A 20481-nucleotide genomic window follows, 5' to 3' on the forward strand; every position below is an offset into this window, starting at 1 on the left:
AGAGAGTCCCTGTGTCAGGGTTTGGGGGCCCGTGCACCCCAGGACACAGCCCAGGGCCTGCAGGGAGCGGCCCCACGGGGAGTCAGAGTGGCCATCCCCAGGGGCTGGGGGTTCTCAGCAGCCAGGGACACTGTGCTGGTCTCTTGGACCCTCTCCTGCCCCAGGGATCCTGGCCAGGCCCTGGGACACCCTGTTCGGGTGTCTGTGTGGCTGCAGGGACACCCGAGGGGGAAGGATGGGGGCCAGTTGGGCCAATTCCCATTTAGTTCACATTGTGAACTAAATTATGAGCCAATTAGAAATAGTTTACTGTGTTGGATTTGAAAGACGCCTTTTCTCTCCTGCATTAGCCAAACAGAGTCAGAAGCTTTTTGGTTTTGAATGGGAAAATCCCAAAACTGGGAGAAAAGCCCAATGAACCTGGTCAATGTTACCCCAGGGACAAGAACTGGAAGCCTGGGAAGCTCCTCCAGCAAATGGGACTTTGTGATCTCCTTAAAGCCACAAAAACCAAGGAAGATTGTGATCAATGGACTGTAAGTTTAGTGATTTTCTGAGATTAAGCGAGTATCGGGTTTCCCAACAGAAAGCCCAACTGATGCAGCACCAAGTGACTTATCTGGGATTCGAGATCTGCGGAGGACAGCGAGAGCTGGGGACAGAGCGAAAAGAAGCTGTTTGCCGGACACCAGAACCTGCAGCGTAAGAGAGCTCCGGACATTTCTGGGAATGACAGGTTGGTGCAGACTTTGGATTTATAATTATGGACTCTTAGTAAAGCCTTTGTACGAACTATTAAAAGAAAACACCTCCAAGTTGAATTGGAAGGCAGAAGCCAGGAGGGCATTTTTACAACTAAGAAAGGAACCGATGAAGGCCTCATGCCTGGGCCTCCCAGATGTCAGCAAACCATTTTGGCTGTACCCCCATGAAAGGCAAAGCATTGCTCTGGGTGTTCCAGCACAGCAATTAAGACCTGAGAAACGAGCTTGAAACATGATCGATACTTTCTGCAAAACAAGGGGATATTTTTCAAGTTTTAGATCCTTCTGCATGACAAGAGGAGACAGAAGATGAAGTGATACATTGTTTAGAAGCAGAGTGCTTAGCTTATATTTATCTAATAATTAATAGGTATATTTTAAGTAGGAAAACTAATCAATTGTAACTAACTTCATCAGTTATATCGTAGTATAGATGTATGTTAAAAATTTCTAAAAATTGTAATTAATATGTAATAATTATGTGAATATAAGCAGCGCAAGATCATCCAGTCTTTGGAGCACTTATGGAGGATGATCCCCAGTGTTCCCTAGTGCTGATAAAATCATGAATGCCGCTTAACAGTAGAATTGACTCTGCCATTCATTTTCTTTCTTTGTTTCAATTCCCTCATCCCATGTCCTGCTACCGGACCCCAAACGCAGCCTGACCCTGTGGCACGACCTCCAGGGTGTGTGGAAATTGTGGCTGTGAGTCCCTATTGGAAGCTCCATCTCTAAATGTCGCTGCTTTTTTACGTGTTGCCACAAATTCCACAAAAATAATCACTTCTGGCAGGTGTCCTGTGATTAATAAAGTCAATATATGTGCATCAAGCTCTTGTGAAGTATTGTCAGCGATCAATAGTGTAGCAGTAATTATTTATGTCAACAATCAATTAATAGCAAGAATAATAGCAGCAATCGAGAATAGCAGCAACCAAACCCAGCAGCAATCAAATATATATAATACTAGAAAAGATAACTACAATCTTAGCACTGGAGAAGCAAAATTATAAATAGCATAGCAGTAGATACACTGAGGATGGATGACTTAAATGCATATAAATATATGTATGTTTGCAATATCAGGTGCCCTAGACAGACCCCAGAAGTGATGGGGCAAACGGGAATCGCTGAGCTTCTCAGAGGGAGCAGCTCCGTTTGGGTAAGAATTCAGTCGTTTTTATAACAGTGACAAAAGAGGGCGCAGGACACCACTGCTCCAAGCAGCCAATACATGCTGTTGATTTCTACTTTTCACCTGCAACAGCCAAGAGATGATATTTTCTGTTCTCTCTGACCAATTTTTATTTTTCCAGACCGTTTTCCCCTACCAGCCATTGGAACAGCTGGCGGCAGTTACCGATTCTTACTTTCTCAGGATGTTTCTCCCTTTTTCCAGACCATCTTTCACCTTTTCAGGCTGTTATAGTTCCTTGGTTTTGTGCTTATTGGTGTTATCTCAGGATCTCTGGTTTCTCAGCCCCCGGCTGCACTTCTGCAGGATCTGCTGGGCCCATTCCAGAGCGGCAGCGCCTGGGATCACAGCCGTCTCCTCGTATTTCCACAGGCAATTTCTTCTCTTCAGTACTTTCCCCTTCCAACCAGGTCACTTTTATAGCTGCTCACATCACCCCAGCCTCACCCAGCTCCCGCCTGTGTGACCCTGTTCCTGATTCACCTGCGCACTGAATAACACCCAAAATTGGGCAAATTCAGGTCTGGGGTGCTGACCAGTCCCTCTCCAGCACCTGAATGTCATCTGCGTCCCACGTGGCACAGAGGGACAGGGCAGGGAGCCTGTGCATTTCACCCTGTTTTATGGAGTAATATTGAATAGCTGCAGAACCCCAGGCTGGTTGGGGTTGAAGGGACCTCTGGAAATCCCCCAGCCCAACCCACCTGCTCACGCAGGGTCACCAGAGCAGATCACACAGGTCGGTCCAGGCAGGTTTGAATGTCTCCAGAGAAGGAGACTCCACACCCGCTCTGGGCAGCCTGGGCCAGGCTCTGGCACCTCCCAGCAAAGAAGTTTCTCCTCAAGTTTAGAAGGAACCTCCTATGCTTCAGTCTGTTATCAGAGAGAGGTTTGTCCTCACCAGTGTGATCCGAGGACACAGGATTTGCTTTCTGCCTCTTCGAGAGCTGCGAATGTCTCTGCATGGACAGGACCGAGCTCCATCTCCCCCGTCACCTGCCCGTGACGTTCCTGCAGCCCCAGGTCTCAGCAGCGCTTGGACCCGCTGTCCTAGACACGCACCCGTGAGCCCAAAGGTGGGTGAATGTGCCACGGGCCGCCCAACCAGATTTTGGTGCCGTCAGAGGGGTGCAAGGGTGTCCCCCCTTGTTTTGGGAGGCCAATCCCCACCGATGGGGAGTGAGTGGAGGGATGTGAGAGCAGCTGCTGGGCAGGACTGTGCCCATCCCCGTGGCATCAGGGGCCGGAGGAGACCACGGCTGGGTAGATACAGGCGGGCAGGCGGCCATGGTGCCAGGTGCAGGTACAGACCTTCCCCTCTTGTTAAGTGAATTCTAATCTTAGCCCGGTCTGTACAAAGGGGCTTGAGCCCTTGTTTATTTTCTTTCCTATTAAGCTCATAAAACAAAGTTTAATTTACAGACTGTGTTGTCCTGTAAATCTGAGAGATGCAAAGGGAGCATGGCAGCAGCCCGCGCCGCTGGTACAGGGCGTGCTGCCGAAATGCTATTGTTATTAACACTCCCTTAAGTATATTACACCTACCGCAACAATCCTCTTAGGGGAAGCTGTTGAGGTGCTGATAAAGGACAAGGCATCGTTTAAATACTTCGAGGCTTTAGCGCAGCGCGCGGGCACGGGACGAGGCCACAGGGCTCCTGGTTCTGCTCAAGGCTTTGCCACCAGCCCACAGCCTCCTGCATGCTCACAGGACAGTTGAGTCCTGGGTCCCGTGTCCCTGCTGTCACTCTGTGTACCCTGTGTTACTCTGAGGTTCCCCAGCACAGGGAGTTAAAAGTGTCCTGGACAAAGATGAGCCCCCTGCAAGCTGGGCTGCCACAGCCCAAGGGTTTCAGACCCTCTGCAGAAGCTCAGGGAGATGTGTGGTGGGGCAGAGCCCGTGACCGCTGCCATGTCCCACTGGCTGGGGGGACAGTTGTGCCCGAAGGAGCTGTGGGATCATAGAATCACAGGATGGTTTGGGTTGAAGGGTCCTTCCCAGCTCCCCCAGTGCCCCCCTGCCATGGGCAGGGACATCTGCACCAGCTCAGGTTGCTCAGAGCCCCATCCAGCCTGGCCTGGGATGTCTCCAGGGATGGTTCAGCCACCACCTCTCTGGCCAACCTGGGCCAGGCTCTCACCACCCTCAGCACAAACAATTTCTTCCTCATGTCTGGCCTGAATTTCCCTCCTTTAGTTGAAAATCATCACCCCTTGTCCTATCACAACAGACCCTGCTCTAAAGTCTGTCCCCATCTTTCTTCTCGGCCCCTTTTAAGTCCGGAAGGGGCACACTGTCTCCCTGGAGCTTCTGTTCTCCAGCTGAACACCCCAACTCTCTCAGCCTGTCCTCCCAGCAGAGCTGTTCCAGCCTCGGGTCATTTCTGGGGCTCCTCTGGCCCCTCTCCAGCAGCTCCATGTGTGTCCTGTGCTGGGGACCCCAGAGCTGGACCAGCATTGCAGGGGGGTCTCACCAGAGCAGAGCAGAGGGGCAGGATCCCCCCAAACCTGCTGCTCACGGGGCTGGGATGCAGCCCAGGACACGGGTGGTTTCTGGGCTGCCAGCGCACATGGCTGGGTCATGGCCAATGTCTCACCCCAGTACCCAAGTCCTTCTCCTGGGGCTGCTCTCCATTCCTCCAGCCCCAGCCTGGACTGATACCGGGGTTGCCCCAACCCAGCTGCAGGGCCACAGAGCAACCTCTTCCCTTTGGGGGTAAAACGGCTCCTGGGGCTGTTTCACACTCACAGTTTCACAGCTGGGGGAACCTAGTTCCAGTCCCAGCAGCACCATCCATCTCACACCTTCATTTAGAGCGATTCTCACTATTTTCCATAGAAATGCCAGTGGGTGGGCTGTCAGCGACAGTCACCAGGGGGTCACTGCAGCCCCCCATGTGCCGCTGCAGGGAGGCAGAGCTTTCCCAGCTGCAGAAAGGTCCCAGGCACGATGGCATGGGTCTGAAGGGCGCTGAGCACAGGGGGTGACCCACAGGAGGGTGACACTGGAGCTGAAACCCCCCCACATGCCAACCCTGTTTTCCCTTCAGCCAAGCAAAGGGCACAGAGGAGGAATTGGGGCATGGGATGTAAATCCTGAACCTCTCAGCTACTGTGCTGAGACCGAAGAGAAGCTGCTAAATTAATGTACACTGTGATTAAGTTATAAAGACGTCCCCATCATTAACCAATTGACATGATCGATGTTTTCTGACCACCTGCAAAACAAGAGGATATTTTTCAAGTTTTAGATCCTTCTGCATGACAAGAGGGAGACACAAGATTGAGTGATACATTATTTAGGAGTAGAGTGCTTAGTTTATATTTAACTAATAATTAATAGATGTATTGTAAGTAAGAAACTAAGCCATTATAACTAACATCATCAATTATTTCTTAGTATAGATGCATGTCAAAATTTTCAAAAATTGTAATGCATATATAATAATGATGTGAATATAAGCAATGCAAGAGCATCCAGTCTTTGGAGCACTTACGGAGGATGATCCCCAGTCTTCCCAGTGTTGATAGAATAAAGAATGCTGCTTAACAGTAATATTGACCCTGCTGTTAAGTTTACTCCTTCATTTCAAGACCCCCACGACCTTCTGGAGTGGCAGCATCGCTTTCTGCCCTGGGACACCTACCTGGAAACGGCCAAAGGTGCCACCAATCCATCCCTGTGACACCCATGTGCCTTCCCAGGCGCTGGCGCTGCACACACAGCAGCGGCTCCGACCTCCATGTCTGGCTGAAATTTAACACAATTTGGTGGCTACAAACCTTTCCCCCCGCAAACCTGGGCCACCCACCACTGCAAGGACCGTGTCCCAGCCACCTCCTGTCCCTGCACAGTCCTGACCCGAGGCCGGGTGACCCAGGAGGGCCATGACTCCACTTGCCCCCTGCAAAAATCCAGTCTGGGGCTCACGAGGATGTTCTTCCTAATTCCTGACCTCAGCCTGCCAGGCTAAATCGGGTGCCTGTGGTGTCCTGCCCAGGGCCCGCAGCCACCCAGAGCAGCTTATTCCCCATGCGCAGCCCCGGCCGCGGGGATAAGACGGGGATCACCCCGATTAGCACTGAAGCCGACAGCGCTCGGAGCTGCTGTGATGTCGGGCAGATTTGCTGGGGCAGAGCTGAGTCCAGGCTTCCCAGGGCGGCCACGCTTCTGCCACGAAAACACCATTTCCAGTGACATTTCCTAGGGCACCTTCCCCAGCATCACATCGGATGAGCTGTGGTTGAAGCAGAACATGATCCCGGCTTCAGGGATGCAGGAAAGGGTTGGGGTCACCCAGTGAAATGAGGCATCTCTGCCCGCTCCATGTTTGGAGCCCCACGTTTTGGGGCGGATCATCCTCGGCAGATCATGGCCACAGCCCCAGCTCTGCCTGAGTCGTCCATGGAAACACAGCACCGACTCTAAGGGTGCTTTAGAGATTTAATCCCTGTGTGGGGCTTAGGGCTGAGCCCAGCATGTGATGCAGAGCAGGAGCCGCAGCAAGGACGGATCCAGCCCCAGCTGCCCAAGGATGGACCTGCCCGGGAAGCAGCTTCACTGCAGGGTCTGGGGGTGTCCGAGCAGCAGCCAAACCCCTGAGAAGAGGCTGACTGGGGACAGGGACTCTGTTCTCCTCTGAGGAGCCCCAATTTCTGCCCTGGGCAGGTCAGAGGTGCCACCTCTTTCCCCAGGGCCCAGCCTGGCACAGGCAGGGACAGGGCAGGAGCTGCTGCCTCCTTGTCATAGAACCACAGGATGGTTTGGGTTGAAGGGACCTTCCCAGCCCCCCCAGTGCCCCCCCTGCCATGGGCAGGGACATCTGCACCAGCTCAGGTTGCTCAGAGCCCCGTCCAGCCTGGCCTGGGATGTCTCTAGGGATGGTTCATCCACCACCTCTCTGGCCAACCTGGGCCAGGCTCTCACCACCCTCAGCACAAACAATTTCTTCCTCATGTCCAGCCTGAATCTCCCTCCTTTAGTTGAAAACCATCACCCCTTGTCCTATCGCAACAACCTTGTGCTGTCATCTCCTCCCTGCCACGTCCTCCCTTCCCCGCAGCACAACCGGAGCCTGACAGCAGGTGAACAAACCCCACCGCGCCGGGGAGAGCCCAGGGAGCTTTTCCAGCCGTGCCAAGGCAAGAAGTTGTTCAAGAAGAAGCTCCAGGGCAGGCACTGCAGATCAAACCTGCCCCTGGTGCTGGGCTGCCCGCTCTGCAGAAAAAAACAAAACAAAACAGAGCAACACCATTAAAACACTTGGAAAATTTTATTCTTTACTGAACTTTAATAGCTTGTTGTTTGGTTTAAACACAATAAATATTTCAGTAATAGCATTTCAGACCCACTGCAGTACCGAAACCCTCAGTGCCAGGACTCTGGGGAAGCCGCGGGCGGTGCTGGGGCTGCTGCTCACGGCTGGGCGGCTTCACCTGGTCAATTTGGGGACAGCCTTGCGCAGAGGGACCTTGGCTCCGGTGGGGAGCCCAGCAGAGCCCCCCGGCCCCAGGGGAGCCAGGTCCCCCCGACAGCGGCTCCTCGGGAAGGACAGAACCAAACCACAGCAGCACCAAACGCATCATTCCGCAGTCCCGGGAAGCCGAGGGCAGCGGCAGCACCGGCTCTGCAGCCCCACTGTGCCGGGGGTCGGCGGCAGGGACCGAGCTGCAGAGCCCAGTTAGTGCCCCAAAACTTGGCTCTAGAAGGACGAGGCAGCATCAGCAACTCCTTCCCCATGAAAACTGAACAGCACATGGACACAAGTCGCTGAAGATGCCTCGAAGGGTTGCAGAGAATCTCCCTGTCCCGCATTCATAGCGGCAGGAGCCCAGAGAGCAGGGACTGTTTGCAAATCCACCCGGTGCAAGGTTTGAGCGTGAAATGCCGCAGCTCACCCCAGGTCTGCGGTTGATGCTGCTGCCTCGCTTTGTTGGCAGGTGCAGGGTCAGAGCTGGAGAACAGAGCGATTCAGGACTCACGCAGAAGCCCAGAGTCGAAACCAGGCTGGGCCCCACCAGCCCTCCCTTCCCGAGGGGCTGGAGCCAGCACAGCAGGGACCACAACCAAAACCAGCGCAGCAGGGACCACAACCAAAACCAGCATCTACTCTGGCTGAAAGCTCGAGGATGGAGCAGGTCAGTGTCCCGGGAGGGAGGGAAAGGGGAGATTCCGGTTAACGAGGTCTCCAAACCTGAAACGTAGCACCAGCTCCTACCAAACAGCCACAGCAGATGCCGCTGGCTGAGATGAACGGCACCTTGGAGGGCGAGCAGCAAACTTCAGCAAGAATCTCCACTCCTGGGGCAGTGATGTCCCAATCACCTCCTCTGAGACCAGCCTAGAGCCCTCTGACCACACCAGAGGGTCTTCTACAAACTAACAGAGACCCTGTCCAGAAGCAAAGAGGTCAGCGTAGCGCCTGCCATCACCACATCCCACCACGATGCAGCACAGCGAGGTGGGCAAAAGCAGAACGAGCCAAGTTTGCAACGCCAGGCCAGGGCTGCAGATCTGCATCCAGCAAAGAATAACGGAGCTTTTAGGTGACCCAGCTCTGAAACCCCCAAGACGAGGCTGACACACAGCACTGGAAGGTTTGGGGATTAAGGCTGCATACAGGGATGCTGCTGAGCCTCCCACTTCTCAAGTGAGCAATGCACGACAAGCAAAAAGGGACAACTGGAAAAAACCCTCCGCTTCAGGGAAGTCCCTGCAGGTTTCAGGACACAGAAACCCCCTGCAGAGTTTTGCTGTAAAAAGAGGTGACCAGAGCTCAGCTACAGCTTGTGTTTGCACCAAATCAACTGCTTGGATCCAGGTATAGAAAAAGAAAGTTCTGAGCTACTTTCCACGCAGCTGCTTCTCCAGAGAGTCGTCAGGTCTATCACAAGCAGGCACAGACGCTCTCAGGGGCTCTGCCAGAACTGACCTGAGCTCAGAACAGCTCTTGGAGCACAAACTGCAGGAACTCGGCACAGCCGGGAGGTAATGCCAGGCCAGCTCTATTTAAGGAGCTGAAACACCTGTTTCCAGAGCCTCAGAAGCTCCTGCTCACACCACGCTGCTCCCTGGCCCTGGCAGAGCCGCCCGTGCCAGGTGGCTGATGTTTACGAGAGGAGAACCCGCTGCTGAGGCCGGACCGTGGGAGAGGGGAGTGAACTGTGGCGCAAACACACTGGGGGAAGGAAGAAGCTAAAACCACAGTTTCAATCGTGTTTGCACACCCACGGGTCGGCTGCAGCATTTGGACGTATATCACAGAGTCACAGAATGTCAGGGGTTAGAAGGGACCTCGAAAGCTCATCCAGCCCAATCCCCCCGCCGGAGCAGGAACACCCAGATGAGGTTACACAGGAAGGTGTCCAGGCGGGTTGGAATGTCTGCAGAGAAGGAGACTCCACAACCTCCCTGGGCAGCCTGGGCCAGGCTCTGGCACCCTCACTGGAAAGAAGTTTCTTCTCATATTTAAGTGGAACCTCCTGTGTTCCAGTTTGCACCCACTGCCCCTTGTCCTATCACTGGTTGTCACCCAGAAGAGCCTGACTCCATCCTCCTGACACTCCCCCTTTCCATATTGATCCCCATGAATGAGTCACCCCTCAGTCTCCTCTTCCCCAGCTCCAGAGCCCCAGCTCCTCAGCCTTTCAATTATTGTTTACCAACATTATAAAATGTTTTCAGGGTGACGGCCGCTCTTACCCAAACCCCAAGGAGGTTGTGAAGCCTGCGCTTGACCATCAGCCGTGGCTCCGCTTGTGAACTCCTGCGCTCGGTCCCTGCGCTGGCACAGGGGCCGGAGCTGCGACACGAACCACAAGACCGAGATGGAAAAGGCCGTGAGCGAGGCCGCCCCTGTGTCCCACGCTGGCGCGCGGGGGCGTCCCCGGCTCCCCAAAGGCTGGTCCGGAGCAGGGGCAGCGGGGACGCGGAGCTGGCAGCGCTGGTCACCTCTCCCCACCGCGCCACAGCGACGTCCCAGCGGGTCTGCGGGGACCGCGGCCCCCCCGCACCGCTTCTGTCCTGGTCACGCTCTGTATCGAGATAAAAACGTGCGAAACGGATTTAGAAAAGCATAAGACAGTCTTATTATCAACTCAGCGGGTCCAACAGTAATTAAGGAAATATGATTAGCGCTATCCCTGGGAGAAGAGACAGCACAGATCGGCTCTCAAACACGGACAGGGGACACGTCCCACCCAGCCCGTGCCACCGCAAGGACAGAGTCTCACCAGCAAGGCAACCACCATAATCCATCATCCTCTGATGCTGCTAGCGAGGAATACATTCATTCTTAAGACTTCAAACCATAATTACTAACAAAGAGTTTGTTTCTCCGCACGCCACGCCACACCTCAAGACGGTTTGGGCTTTCGATCAAGTGTTTCCATCCCCCACCAGAATCTGGGAGCAGAAATCATTTAATTTCTCACAGCCCAAACCAACCAACTCTCCCCAGCTCCGCAGCAGCACGAGAACAGAGGCAGTTGTGCTGAGATCGGTTCTGCTCTCGCCTCGCTCCGATGCTACAGACAACAAACCTGCTTTCCAGCACTGATCTCAGGAGATATTGTTCTAGTTTCAAGGTGCAATAAATTAAGGCGCCACAAATCTCAGACTCTCCAAAGATAAAGCCTGTGCAGATAAGAAACGGTTCCAGTTTTTAAGAGAGATCTTTCTCCTGCAGCACGACAAATATTTGCTGGATTTTGGACGGGAAGCGCTGCCTCCACATGGTTGGAACTTCACAAAGGTGTTTTTCAGGGTATATTATGTGCCACAAACCAGCTCATTGCCAGGCGAAACAACAGACGACCAGCGTGTGACTGGGACAAAGCGACAGCCTAAAATTTCAGATGATACAACCTGTCCCAGCATCAGCGCTGGCCCAGCGACACCAGCGGGACGGGACAGGACAAGGTGAACTCTGGGCTGGGAGCCCAGAGCTCAGCCTGAGGAACAGCTCAGTGATTCCCTGGCCCTGCAAACACACAACTAGAAAGCAAATCGTCCAACCTCCGCTTCTTATCAGTGCTGGGCGCGCGACTTCACGACCTGAACGCGTCCTGTAGATAAGCACTGTGTCCCATTTTAAGACTCCCTGAAATCCTTGTGTGAGCGTGACTTGAATTCATCTCCCTTCACCATTATTACATTTCATTAAACCACAACAGTCAAAAATTCAAGCGCAGCCCAATTCATTTGTACACCATTTTTTTTTTTTTTTTTTCTCTGTATAACGTCAGTAAAATAAGAGTAAGCTACTTTATTAAATAAGGTCTGGAAACCGCTTGTCCCCTCTCCCGGTTTAGCCGCCTGTCCCACCGCGTCGGCCCCCACAGGACGTACCGTGACCCAGCAGGATTTCAAGTCTCACAGTCTGCGCGACAACAATGCGAATTTACAAAAGAAAAACAAAAGCATTAAATAGTAGTTACAGTTTGAAGGCTTCCCAAAGCAGGAGGAGGCTTCACCTGCAGGAGGAAAATGCAGCGACCAAGCGTCTACGAGCCACGTTGCACAATAATCAGTGTATAAGCGACTTTGTTCCCATGGTAGATTATACATATGCACAATCTGCTGTGCTTGTTCGCTTCGGGATGCAGCCGTTCCAGAGCCTGGGTTTAAGCTACACTCTTCATTCAAGCACAGGTCTTCATTAAATAAAGTGAACAGAAAAGAAAATCAGCATTCAGTCTTCACCACCCCACTCTAACTCAATTACAAAAACTAATTAATTAATTAATTGATTTAAAAAAAAAATCAATGCAAACATGTCTTTTACAAACGAACAGTAAACAAATATATCCCTGGATGAGACGTGCAGCCGCCGAGGACACTGGTTGTGAAAATAAAAGCGATATTTGGAAAGGACCCCACGACACACACGCCCGTGAGCTCTCGGAAGGTGCACACACAACACTTAAAGTGCTTCTCCAAGCGGGGAATTTGCTGCCGTCGATGGTCTGGTAGATGGAAGGGTGATGTGCGGACCGAGCTCGGCTCGGGCAGCGCCTAACGACGCAAACCAGCAAGTTCATACTGGTGGGAAGGGTGGGGGTTTGGCTGGTGTAAACCAATTTCTGCCGCTGATCCCCCTCCCAGGCGGGGAACACAGACAGACGGACAGGAACGCAGTCGAGATGTGGTCCCGGGTACCCACAGCTCGAGCAGGGGAGCCAGAAGCCGCCTTCCCACTTTTACAGGAAACTGAGCTCTGGTTTTTCTAAGCCCAACAAGTAGAATATTACTAGAATTTTTTTTGTGTGTTCTTCTTTAAAAAAAAAAAAAAAAAGGCGTAAATATTTCCCCAAATAGGCGAGTGCAGGAAGGCAGAGACAGGAGAGAGTGTGGGAGAACCGTCCCCATCTGCCCCCGAAGCACCAGCCCGGGACCAGGGCTGTCTCGCAGGATTAAGGACAGACAGGACCCCCCGGCCGCCAGGACGTTCCCCTGACCCTGCAGAAATCAGCTGTTCTGTTGGGTTCGGTGACAGATCACAACGCTTCGCTCAGGCAAAGCCATTTGCATCCCCAACCGGCTTTGCCTGAGCGAGAGCTGCAGTTTGAGGTTTCACTGGGAACATTCAGCTGGTCTAATATACAGTAATAGTGACCCGAAAGGCTACCCCTCCTCGTCCAGTTTCACCAAAAAACGACAGTTTGCATTCATCGAACAGCAGCAGAGCCTGCCCCGTACCAGTCCTGCCCCGGCTGCACCGGGTACTGTGCCGACTTTGCCCTGATGTCTGTCCAGAGGATCGGTTTAGATCTGTGGCGATGGTTGAAGTTATTTACAGGTATTTGCAGCAGTTATTTACAGTACTTCTGCAGATCGCAAGCCGATTTTCTCTTCTTCCACTCCTAGTCAATCTGGCGTGGGCTTCTTTAGTGAGAAGGGCCGTATATTGAAGTGCCTGCTCAGCTGGCTGACCTGGGGACGAGGAACACAACGGGACTGGGTTAGAGAGGCTGGAGGGATGAGGAGGAATCATGGGATGGTTTGGGTTGAAGGGCCCTTCCCAGCTCCCCCAGTGCCCCCCCTGCCATGGGCAGACACATCTGCACCAGCTCAGGTTGCTCAGAGCCCCGTCCAGCCTGGCCTGGGATGTCTCCAGGGATGCTTCAGCCACCACCTCTCTGGCCAACCTGGGCCAGGCTCTCACCACCTTCAGCACAAACAATTTCTTCCTCATGTCTGGCCTGAATCTCCCTCCTTCAGTTTAAAACCATCACTCCTTGTCCTATCACAACAGGCCCTGCTCAAAACTCCATCCCCATCTTTCTTATGGGCCCCTTTTAAGTCCGGAAAGGCTGCACTAAGGTCTCCCTGGAGCTTCTCTTCTCCAGCTGAACCCCCCAGCTCTCTCAGCCTGTCCTCCCACCAGAGCAAAGCGAGCAGAGCACCAGACCGGTTCCCTGTACGGCTGACAAAGCTCTGTCACCTTCCCATACCAGTTTCCCCACCATTGCCCACCCCACACGCTCCCCACAGGCGCAGCAGATCCGGACCTTGTGCTGTGGGGCCAGCCAGGCTGCCCTGCCCTGGAGCTGAGCCCTGTCCCAATTACGGACAACCAGGAATGTGGCCCTGCGGGGTGCAGCTTCGCTCCCCTTTGCTCGCACAGCTTCCCGAGGGACAGCCTGTGCTGCCCAGGACCAGCCTCACCTCCACCCTGTGCTGCTCAGGAGCAGGAGGCAGAAACGTCTGCTCTGACCACAGGGTGAAACCCTGCGTGCCCGGGCTGCTGCTCCCCCTCTGCCCCTCCCAGGAGAATTGTAATATTTGGCATAAATTAATTTGCTAATCTCAAATACGAATGTGAAAAAATACTCCCTGACCCCATTTACTCCCCTGTTGCAATAGGAAAAGGGGCGATGGTTTTAAACTGAAGGAGGGAGATTCAGGCCAGACATGAGGAAGAAATTGTTTGTGCTGAGGGTGGTGAGAGCCTGGCCCAGGTTGGCCAGAGAGGTGGTGGCTGAAGCATCCCTGGAGACATCCCAGGCCAGGCTGGACGGGGCTCTGAGCAACCTGAGCTGGTGCAGATGTCCCTGCTCATGGCAGGGGGGGCACTGGGGGAGCTGGGAAGGGCCCTTCAACACAAACCATCCTGTGATTCTGCGATTTGATGATTTGCAATTCAAACTGGGGGTCAAGTACTTTGCATTGACCATGAAGACACAGGCAGGAGGGTCACAGAGCGCAGGTGACCCCAACGCCAGATTTTTGGAGCAGCGCCAGAGGCTGAGCTGGGCACAGCATCCGGGCAGGTTTATCCTCAGTCGTTACTCCCAAAGTCAGAGCAGTTTGGGATTATGTTTCACTCACAGAGCCTTAGAACGCTCTTCAGCTCAATAAAAGCTGGAATAGAATATCCTGGAATAGAAGACCACCCAGATGGGCCCTTGGAAAACTGGAGGTGGGGGGAAGGAGGGGAACACAAATTCAGGGGAGCAGAGCACCGAGCAGCTCGTGGCAGCGCTGGGCGAGCCTGGGCAGGCAGGATTACACCACCCGGTCGTCCCCATCTCCAGCTATGATCCCGAGACCAAATTTATTTAAGCTTCTTAGCTATTCGAATCCTTCTTGCATAGAAGCCTCATTACACTAATTGGAAAGACAAGACAACCTGGCTATTACTTCTTTGCTGTAATTACAGTTCAAACTGGACTCTGGAGAGTCCACATTACGAGCTGGGTGTCCCAGGGGATTGGGCTCTCCAGGAGGGTGTTGGTCACAGAACCCCAGGCTGGTTGGGGTTGAAGGGACCTCTGGAGATCCCCCAGTCCAACCCACCTGCTCACGCAGGGTCACCAGAGCAGATCACACAGGTCGGTCCAGGGGGTTTGAATGTCTCAGAGAAGGAGACTCCACAGCCGCTCTGGGCAGCCTGGGCCAGGCTCTGGCACCTCCCAGCAAAGAAGTTTCTCCTCATGTTCACATGGACCCTCCTGTGTTTCAGTCTGTGCCCGCTGCCCCTCACCCTGGCGTTGGGCACCACTGAACAGTCTGCTCCATCCTCTGACACCCACCCTGAGATATTGATCCCATTGATCAGATCCCTCTGAGCTTCTCTTCTCCAGCTGAACAGCCCCAGCTCTCTCAGTCTCTCCTCACCACAAAGATGCTCCAGACCCCTCAGCATCTTTTTTAAGCCTTGCACGGTTCCTCAGCAGCTTCCTGGGACATTCCTAATGGGACTCAGTCTCCTCTGAGTTTATTTTCTCCCTTAATCCAAACTCAGGGAGTCAACACGGGGAGCAGATCAGTCCCTGGATCTCCACGCAGCACTTGCAGGAGGCACTGCTGTTGCGGTGTCCCCGTGTCCCCTCGCAGGGATGTCCCCCGTCCGTCCTGGCTCTCCCAGCGACTCTAGTGCAGAGCACGTCTGCGAGGTCACAGATTGAACTCAGCAGCCAGAGTAACATCAACAGACATTTAACTTTTTATACTAAGGCTCCCAAATCAAGCTGTCCTGCCTGACGTGCAGACACGGCATCTGCTGGAGCCGCCCCTCCCATGGCCCAGGGGTGCGGGTCACCCATGCCTGCTCATCCATGCCGGCTCACATACACCCACGCCGTTCTCCAAGCTGCAGCTGCAGCCAGGACAAGTTAAACACAGCAGCAGAGATGTGAGTGTTTCTTTTCAACTAATCTCCGGTACAACAGCCCCTCTGTCACATCGTGTGAAGTTTCTTCCAAACCCACACGACAAGCACAGCACGGCCAGCCGGGCAGGGAGGGGATGGTCCCGCTCTGCTCTGCGCTGGGGCGGCCTCCCCTGGAGCATTCACTGTGTGCAGGGCTGGGGACACAGGAGAAAAGGAGATAAAGCTACTGGAGAGTGTCCAGAAGAGCCTACGAAGTTGGTGAAGGGTTTTGAGGCGAAGCCGTGTGAGGAGCGGCTGAAGTCCCTGGGTTTGTTCAGCTGGAGCAGAGCAGACTGAGGGCAGAGCTCATGGGGCTGCAGCTTCAGCAGGGGAGCAGGAGGGGCAGGGCTGAGCTCTTCTCTCTGTGACAGGGACAGAACCCAGGGAATGGCAGCAAGATGTGCCAGGGAGGGTCAGCCAGACATGAGGAAAAGGTTCTTCACCCAGAGGGTGCTGGACACTGGAACAGGTTCCCCAGGGAGGTGTCACAGCCCCAACCTGACAGTGTTCAAGAAGAGACTGGACAACATCCTCAGACACACTGTGTGACTTGTGGGGTTGTCCTGTGCAGGGACAGGAGTTGAACTCCATGATTCTCATGGGTCCTTTCCAGCTCAGGACACTCTATGATTAAGCCCCTTGTCAGGAAGCAGCTCCAGTTTTGCACGGCCACAGCCAGCATGAGCAGAGCTCGGTGCTCCCAGTTATTCTCACTGACATCCCCGTTTTTAAGCAGCAAACACAGCAGCCAAGCCCCAATCCCCCACGCTGAGTTCACCTACCACGACCACCCCGTAGTGGATGTGCGCCAGGGTAAGGAACACGGTGAGCAAGTAGAGGAGAAGTGTTTCGCTGTTGGGCGCGAGCCCGGCCAGCACCACCAAGAGCACGGCCGCGATGGGGAGCAGCATCCAGTTGAGAGGCTGGCAGCGCGTGCTGCTCATCTGACAGACGATCAGTTGGCACTGCGGGAAGAGGACATGGTCAGAGCTCGCGCCCGGGGTCGACTCTGCAAGCCCAGAGCTGTCCACAGCGCAGAGAGGTCGGTCACGCACCTACACATACCAATCATCTGCGCTTACAACTACCGTCATGCATTTTCCCCGAGTTTCTCACTTTCTTTGCATTAGAATTCCTGTGGGACACACCGAGCAAAGCCTCATAGGGATAGAAGGTAATAGGGAAACAGGCATCAAAGGCATTTTTAAAAGAAAAAGGAGTTCCCCTGAGCTGAGCGAGGCTTCCCAGTGCTATCTGTGCCATCAGCAGAAAATCCTGCCAAGCGGCAGCGTGAGCTGCACACAGAGCTGCACAGCCACGGGGCCGAGCGGACGAGCACACGTGGCTTTGATAAGGTCTCCAGCAAACACAGGTGCAATATGCAGCAAAATCACATTTGCACTAAAGCTTTAGCCCCCAGTTTAAAGTTTATATCCCAAAAGAAGCAGGAACTCCTTTTGTATTAGCAGTTTGCCATGCAAAACACAGAAGATGCACCCGTGTGTGAACATGCTCAAACTATTTTTTTAGTTTCTCAAGATTGAGAGCTGTGGCGCAAAATTCGCAGATCCCAAACCCTGTCTACTTCCCTGTTTGTTCTTTCAATCATAGCAAAACAGAAGTTAGATTAATCTTCACATCTCCCCTCCTCACATTTGAGCAGGTCTTTTTTGATTCCTGCCTCCCAAGCGTCCTGACACTTCATGCTTCCCAGGGGATAAACCCGAGCAGAAAGCAAAAGCCACTTACAGAAATATTAGCGAAGGCTGTTCCAACCATGAAGTAGAAGAGCCTGGGATGGACCTCCAGGATGTCTGTTGGGGACAGGAAGATCCACGTGGTGCAGAGCAGGAAGAGCAACACCGGGGACACCAGCGGCAGCATGATCTCATACACAGAGTGGTGCTTCAAGGTGTTATTTTTATAGGCCCTGAAATGCAAAGGAATGAAAATACATGGAGCCACAGCCCACCCTGCCTTCAGAGGGGGCTGCAAAGTGTCATTGGCTGTTCTGCTGCAGATCATAGAACGATTTTGGTTGGAAAAGTCCCTCAAGATCATTGAGTCCAACGATAACCCACCCCTGGCACTGCCCCATGTCCCTGAGAACCTCATGTCCGTCTGTCCAACCCCTCCAGGGATGGTGACTCCAGCACTGCCCTGGGCAGCCTGTTCCAATGCCCCACAGCCCTTTGGGGAAGAAATTGTTCCCCACATCCAACCTCAACCTCCCCTGGCGCAACTTGAGGCCGTTTCCTCTGCTCCTGGCGCTTGTTCCTGGGGAGCAGAGCCCGACCCCCCCTGGCTCCAAGCTCCTTTCAGGCAGGTCAGAGATCAGAAGGTCTCCCCTCAGCTCCTGTTCTCCAGCTGAACCCCTCAGCTCCCTCAGCTGCTCCCCATCAGACTTGTGTTCCAAATTAACAGCGCACCTGTTTTTTTGGGTTGTGAACAACAGGACAAGCCCAAAAAAGCCGGAGCCTTTCTGCAAGACCCTGCTGAGCAGGCTGCCAGCCCGCTCCTCCCAGTACATCCTGCAAACTGGGACTTTCTGGTGCGTCAGAGCCACTTTACCACACTGAAGACAGTCATCTGAAAACGACTAAGGAAACCAAGTTCTAAGAGGGTTTGGGGGCTCTCGCGAAGGTGCAGGTACAGCGAGGGAAGCCTGAGGACAGACAACACTCACTTGTAGAAGTTGTAGAGGCTCATGGGCAGTGTCACGGTGAGCGCACAAGCTGGAAGAGAAAGAGCCGCGTTACTGCCCCGTGACACAGGGAGCCCATCACGTGCAGCCCGCGACCGGGCAGGTGGTTCTGCTCTGGTGTGAGGTGCTCGTAACAAAAATAGCTCAAGAGCGCACCAGGAATAGCTCGGCACGTTTAAAAGTAGGTGCTCGGAATTCTTGTCCAAAGAGTTTTAATTACAAGTCAAGGTCTGCTATAAATGAAAGATGTTGCCATTTTTCAAAGTTGCATTAATGAGCCCAGTATTATGCTTTAAACAGTTTAATTATAACATTGTCATTAATGAGACAAACTCCACAAGTGGCGTGGCTGCACACAGAGTTTTCAGTCTTCAAAATAAAGCCCATTTGCCATTTTTCTCACTGTGAGCACCATTTCCAGTTCCCACTGTGCAAAAAAGTTTTTGTCATTTAACTTGACAAATGCTACAAAGAGCCTTAGACTTGGAAATTCTGGCCCTCAATAGGAAACATCTGCTACACTCAAACCTGTCAGAGTCTATTGCAACCCTTTCTGTGTTTATCTACCAGTAGGTGTTTTACCAGAGCTGCAAATATTCCTGTGTTTAATAACCCAGCTCCTATCCAAGCCCACAAGTGCAGCCAATGTAGGCACTGTGCTCTGATTTTCATAGAGGAAAAGTCTGTTTATTATTAAAACGTGAAGTTCTATGGCTACCAAAGGCAAGCTGGGGATATCCACCTGATTAAGAAAAGTGCAAGCATTACATTTAACACAACAATTCAATTTCATTTGAAATTAAGTAGTTACAATTAAAACCTAAAAAGGGAAACCGATGAGGAAAAATTAAACAGAGCAAGAACACCTGAATAAGTTTTATCATAGAATTAAGACATTTGGTTTTGTTAAAAAGGTGGAGTTTAAAAGACAGGCTTCAACATGGAGTTTCTTACCAATAATCATTGTAGTGAATAGGTCTCTATATAAGAAATTAAACAGGAAAGGTGCATACCAGGCCTCAACTCCCACAACGGCTGTCACTATGTAGACAATTGAAATGGTCTGAAAGAGAACACAGGAGAAACCGGCGTGAGGGACGCGCCGGGGAGGCCGGGGAGCACAGCACGGGCAGGGGCTGCAGGGAAAGGCAGCTCGAGGAGCAGGTTCTGAGCTACGTCAGGGTCAGTTCTCCCCAAGGGCAGCAAGGAGAAAAATGAAAAACAAAAATAAAAATCCACAAACATCCCACATAACAAGATGAGGTCTAATAAGTGCAATAGCTGCTGAGAAGGACATAGAACCACAGGATGGTTTGGGTAGGAAGGGACCTTCCCAGCCCCCCCAGTGCCCCCCTGCCATGAGCAGGGACATCTGCACCAGCTCAGGTTGCTCAGAGCCCCGTCCAGCCTGGCCTGGGATGTCTCCAGGGATGCTTCAGCCACCACCTCTCTGGCCAACCTGGGCCAGGCTCTCACCACCCTCAGCACAAACAATTTCTCCCTCATGTCCGGCCTGAATCTCCCTCCTTGAGTTGAAAACCATCACCCCTTGTCCTATCACAACAGGCCCTGCTCAAAAGTCTGTCCCCATCTTTCTTCTTGGCCCCTTTTAAGTCCAGAAAGGCTGCACTAAGGTCTCCCCGGAGCTTCTCTTCTCCAGCTGAACCCCCCAGCTCTCTCAGCCTGTCCTCCCAGCAGAGCTGTTCCAGCCTCGGGTCATTTCTGGGGCTCCTCTGGCCCCTCTCCAGCAGGACACGAGCAGGAGCTGCTCCTTGAGCAGGAGCGAAGATGCCCTCGCACGGCTCGAACTCGCAAGGTGCCTGAAGCACAGAGAGACACAAATTTTATATCACAAACTGCAGTGACCAACTCCAGAGGCTTTGTCTGGGACTCTTTCTTATCTATCTGCTGAAGCAATCCCAGGGAAAAGCTAACAAGCTTTAATAGGAGCCCTGCAGCCAGGTGAAACGCTGTAGGGTGGCTTAGCCCTCCACCCCCTGCCTTTCTGCAACAGGGAGAGAGCTGAAAGCACTAGGGTTAAGCAATGTTTTTGGAGAAAGTGGTCAGAGTATAGTCAGAGGAGACCAGCTACAGTCTCTTTTATGCAATTATTGCAGTTCCTGGCTAGAAAGGACGGCCGCGAGCAGTAAAGGTGAATTG

General features: G+C 52.9%; 1 protein-coding gene across 1 annotated transcript in view; it reads right to left on the reverse strand.

Moving 5' to 3' along the window:
• Positions 1 to 12829: 12829 nt before the first annotated feature.
• SELENOI (selenoprotein I) overlaps positions 12830 to 20481 on the reverse strand; it is a 29700-nt gene continuing 22048 nt past the window's right edge. The window contains exons 6-10 of the mRNA XM_065631235.1: positions 19276 to 19384; positions 18304 to 18352; positions 17367 to 17547; positions 16400 to 16582; positions 12830 to 12895 (exon numbers count right to left, since the gene is read on the reverse strand). Coding sequence (XP_065487307.1) covers positions 12830 to 12895; positions 16400 to 16582; positions 17367 to 17547; positions 18304 to 18352; positions 19276 to 19384 — 588 coding nt within the window. The remainder of the gene's footprint in view (positions 12896 to 16399; positions 16583 to 17366; positions 17548 to 18303; positions 18353 to 19275; positions 19385 to 20481) is intronic.

The sequence above is a fragment of the Caloenas nicobarica genome, chromosome 3, assembly GCF_036013445.1.
Source record: "Caloenas nicobarica isolate bCalNic1 chromosome 3, bCalNic1.hap1, whole genome shotgun sequence".
NCBI classification, from domain to species: Eukaryota; Metazoa; Chordata; class Aves; order Columbiformes; family Columbidae; genus Caloenas; species Caloenas nicobarica.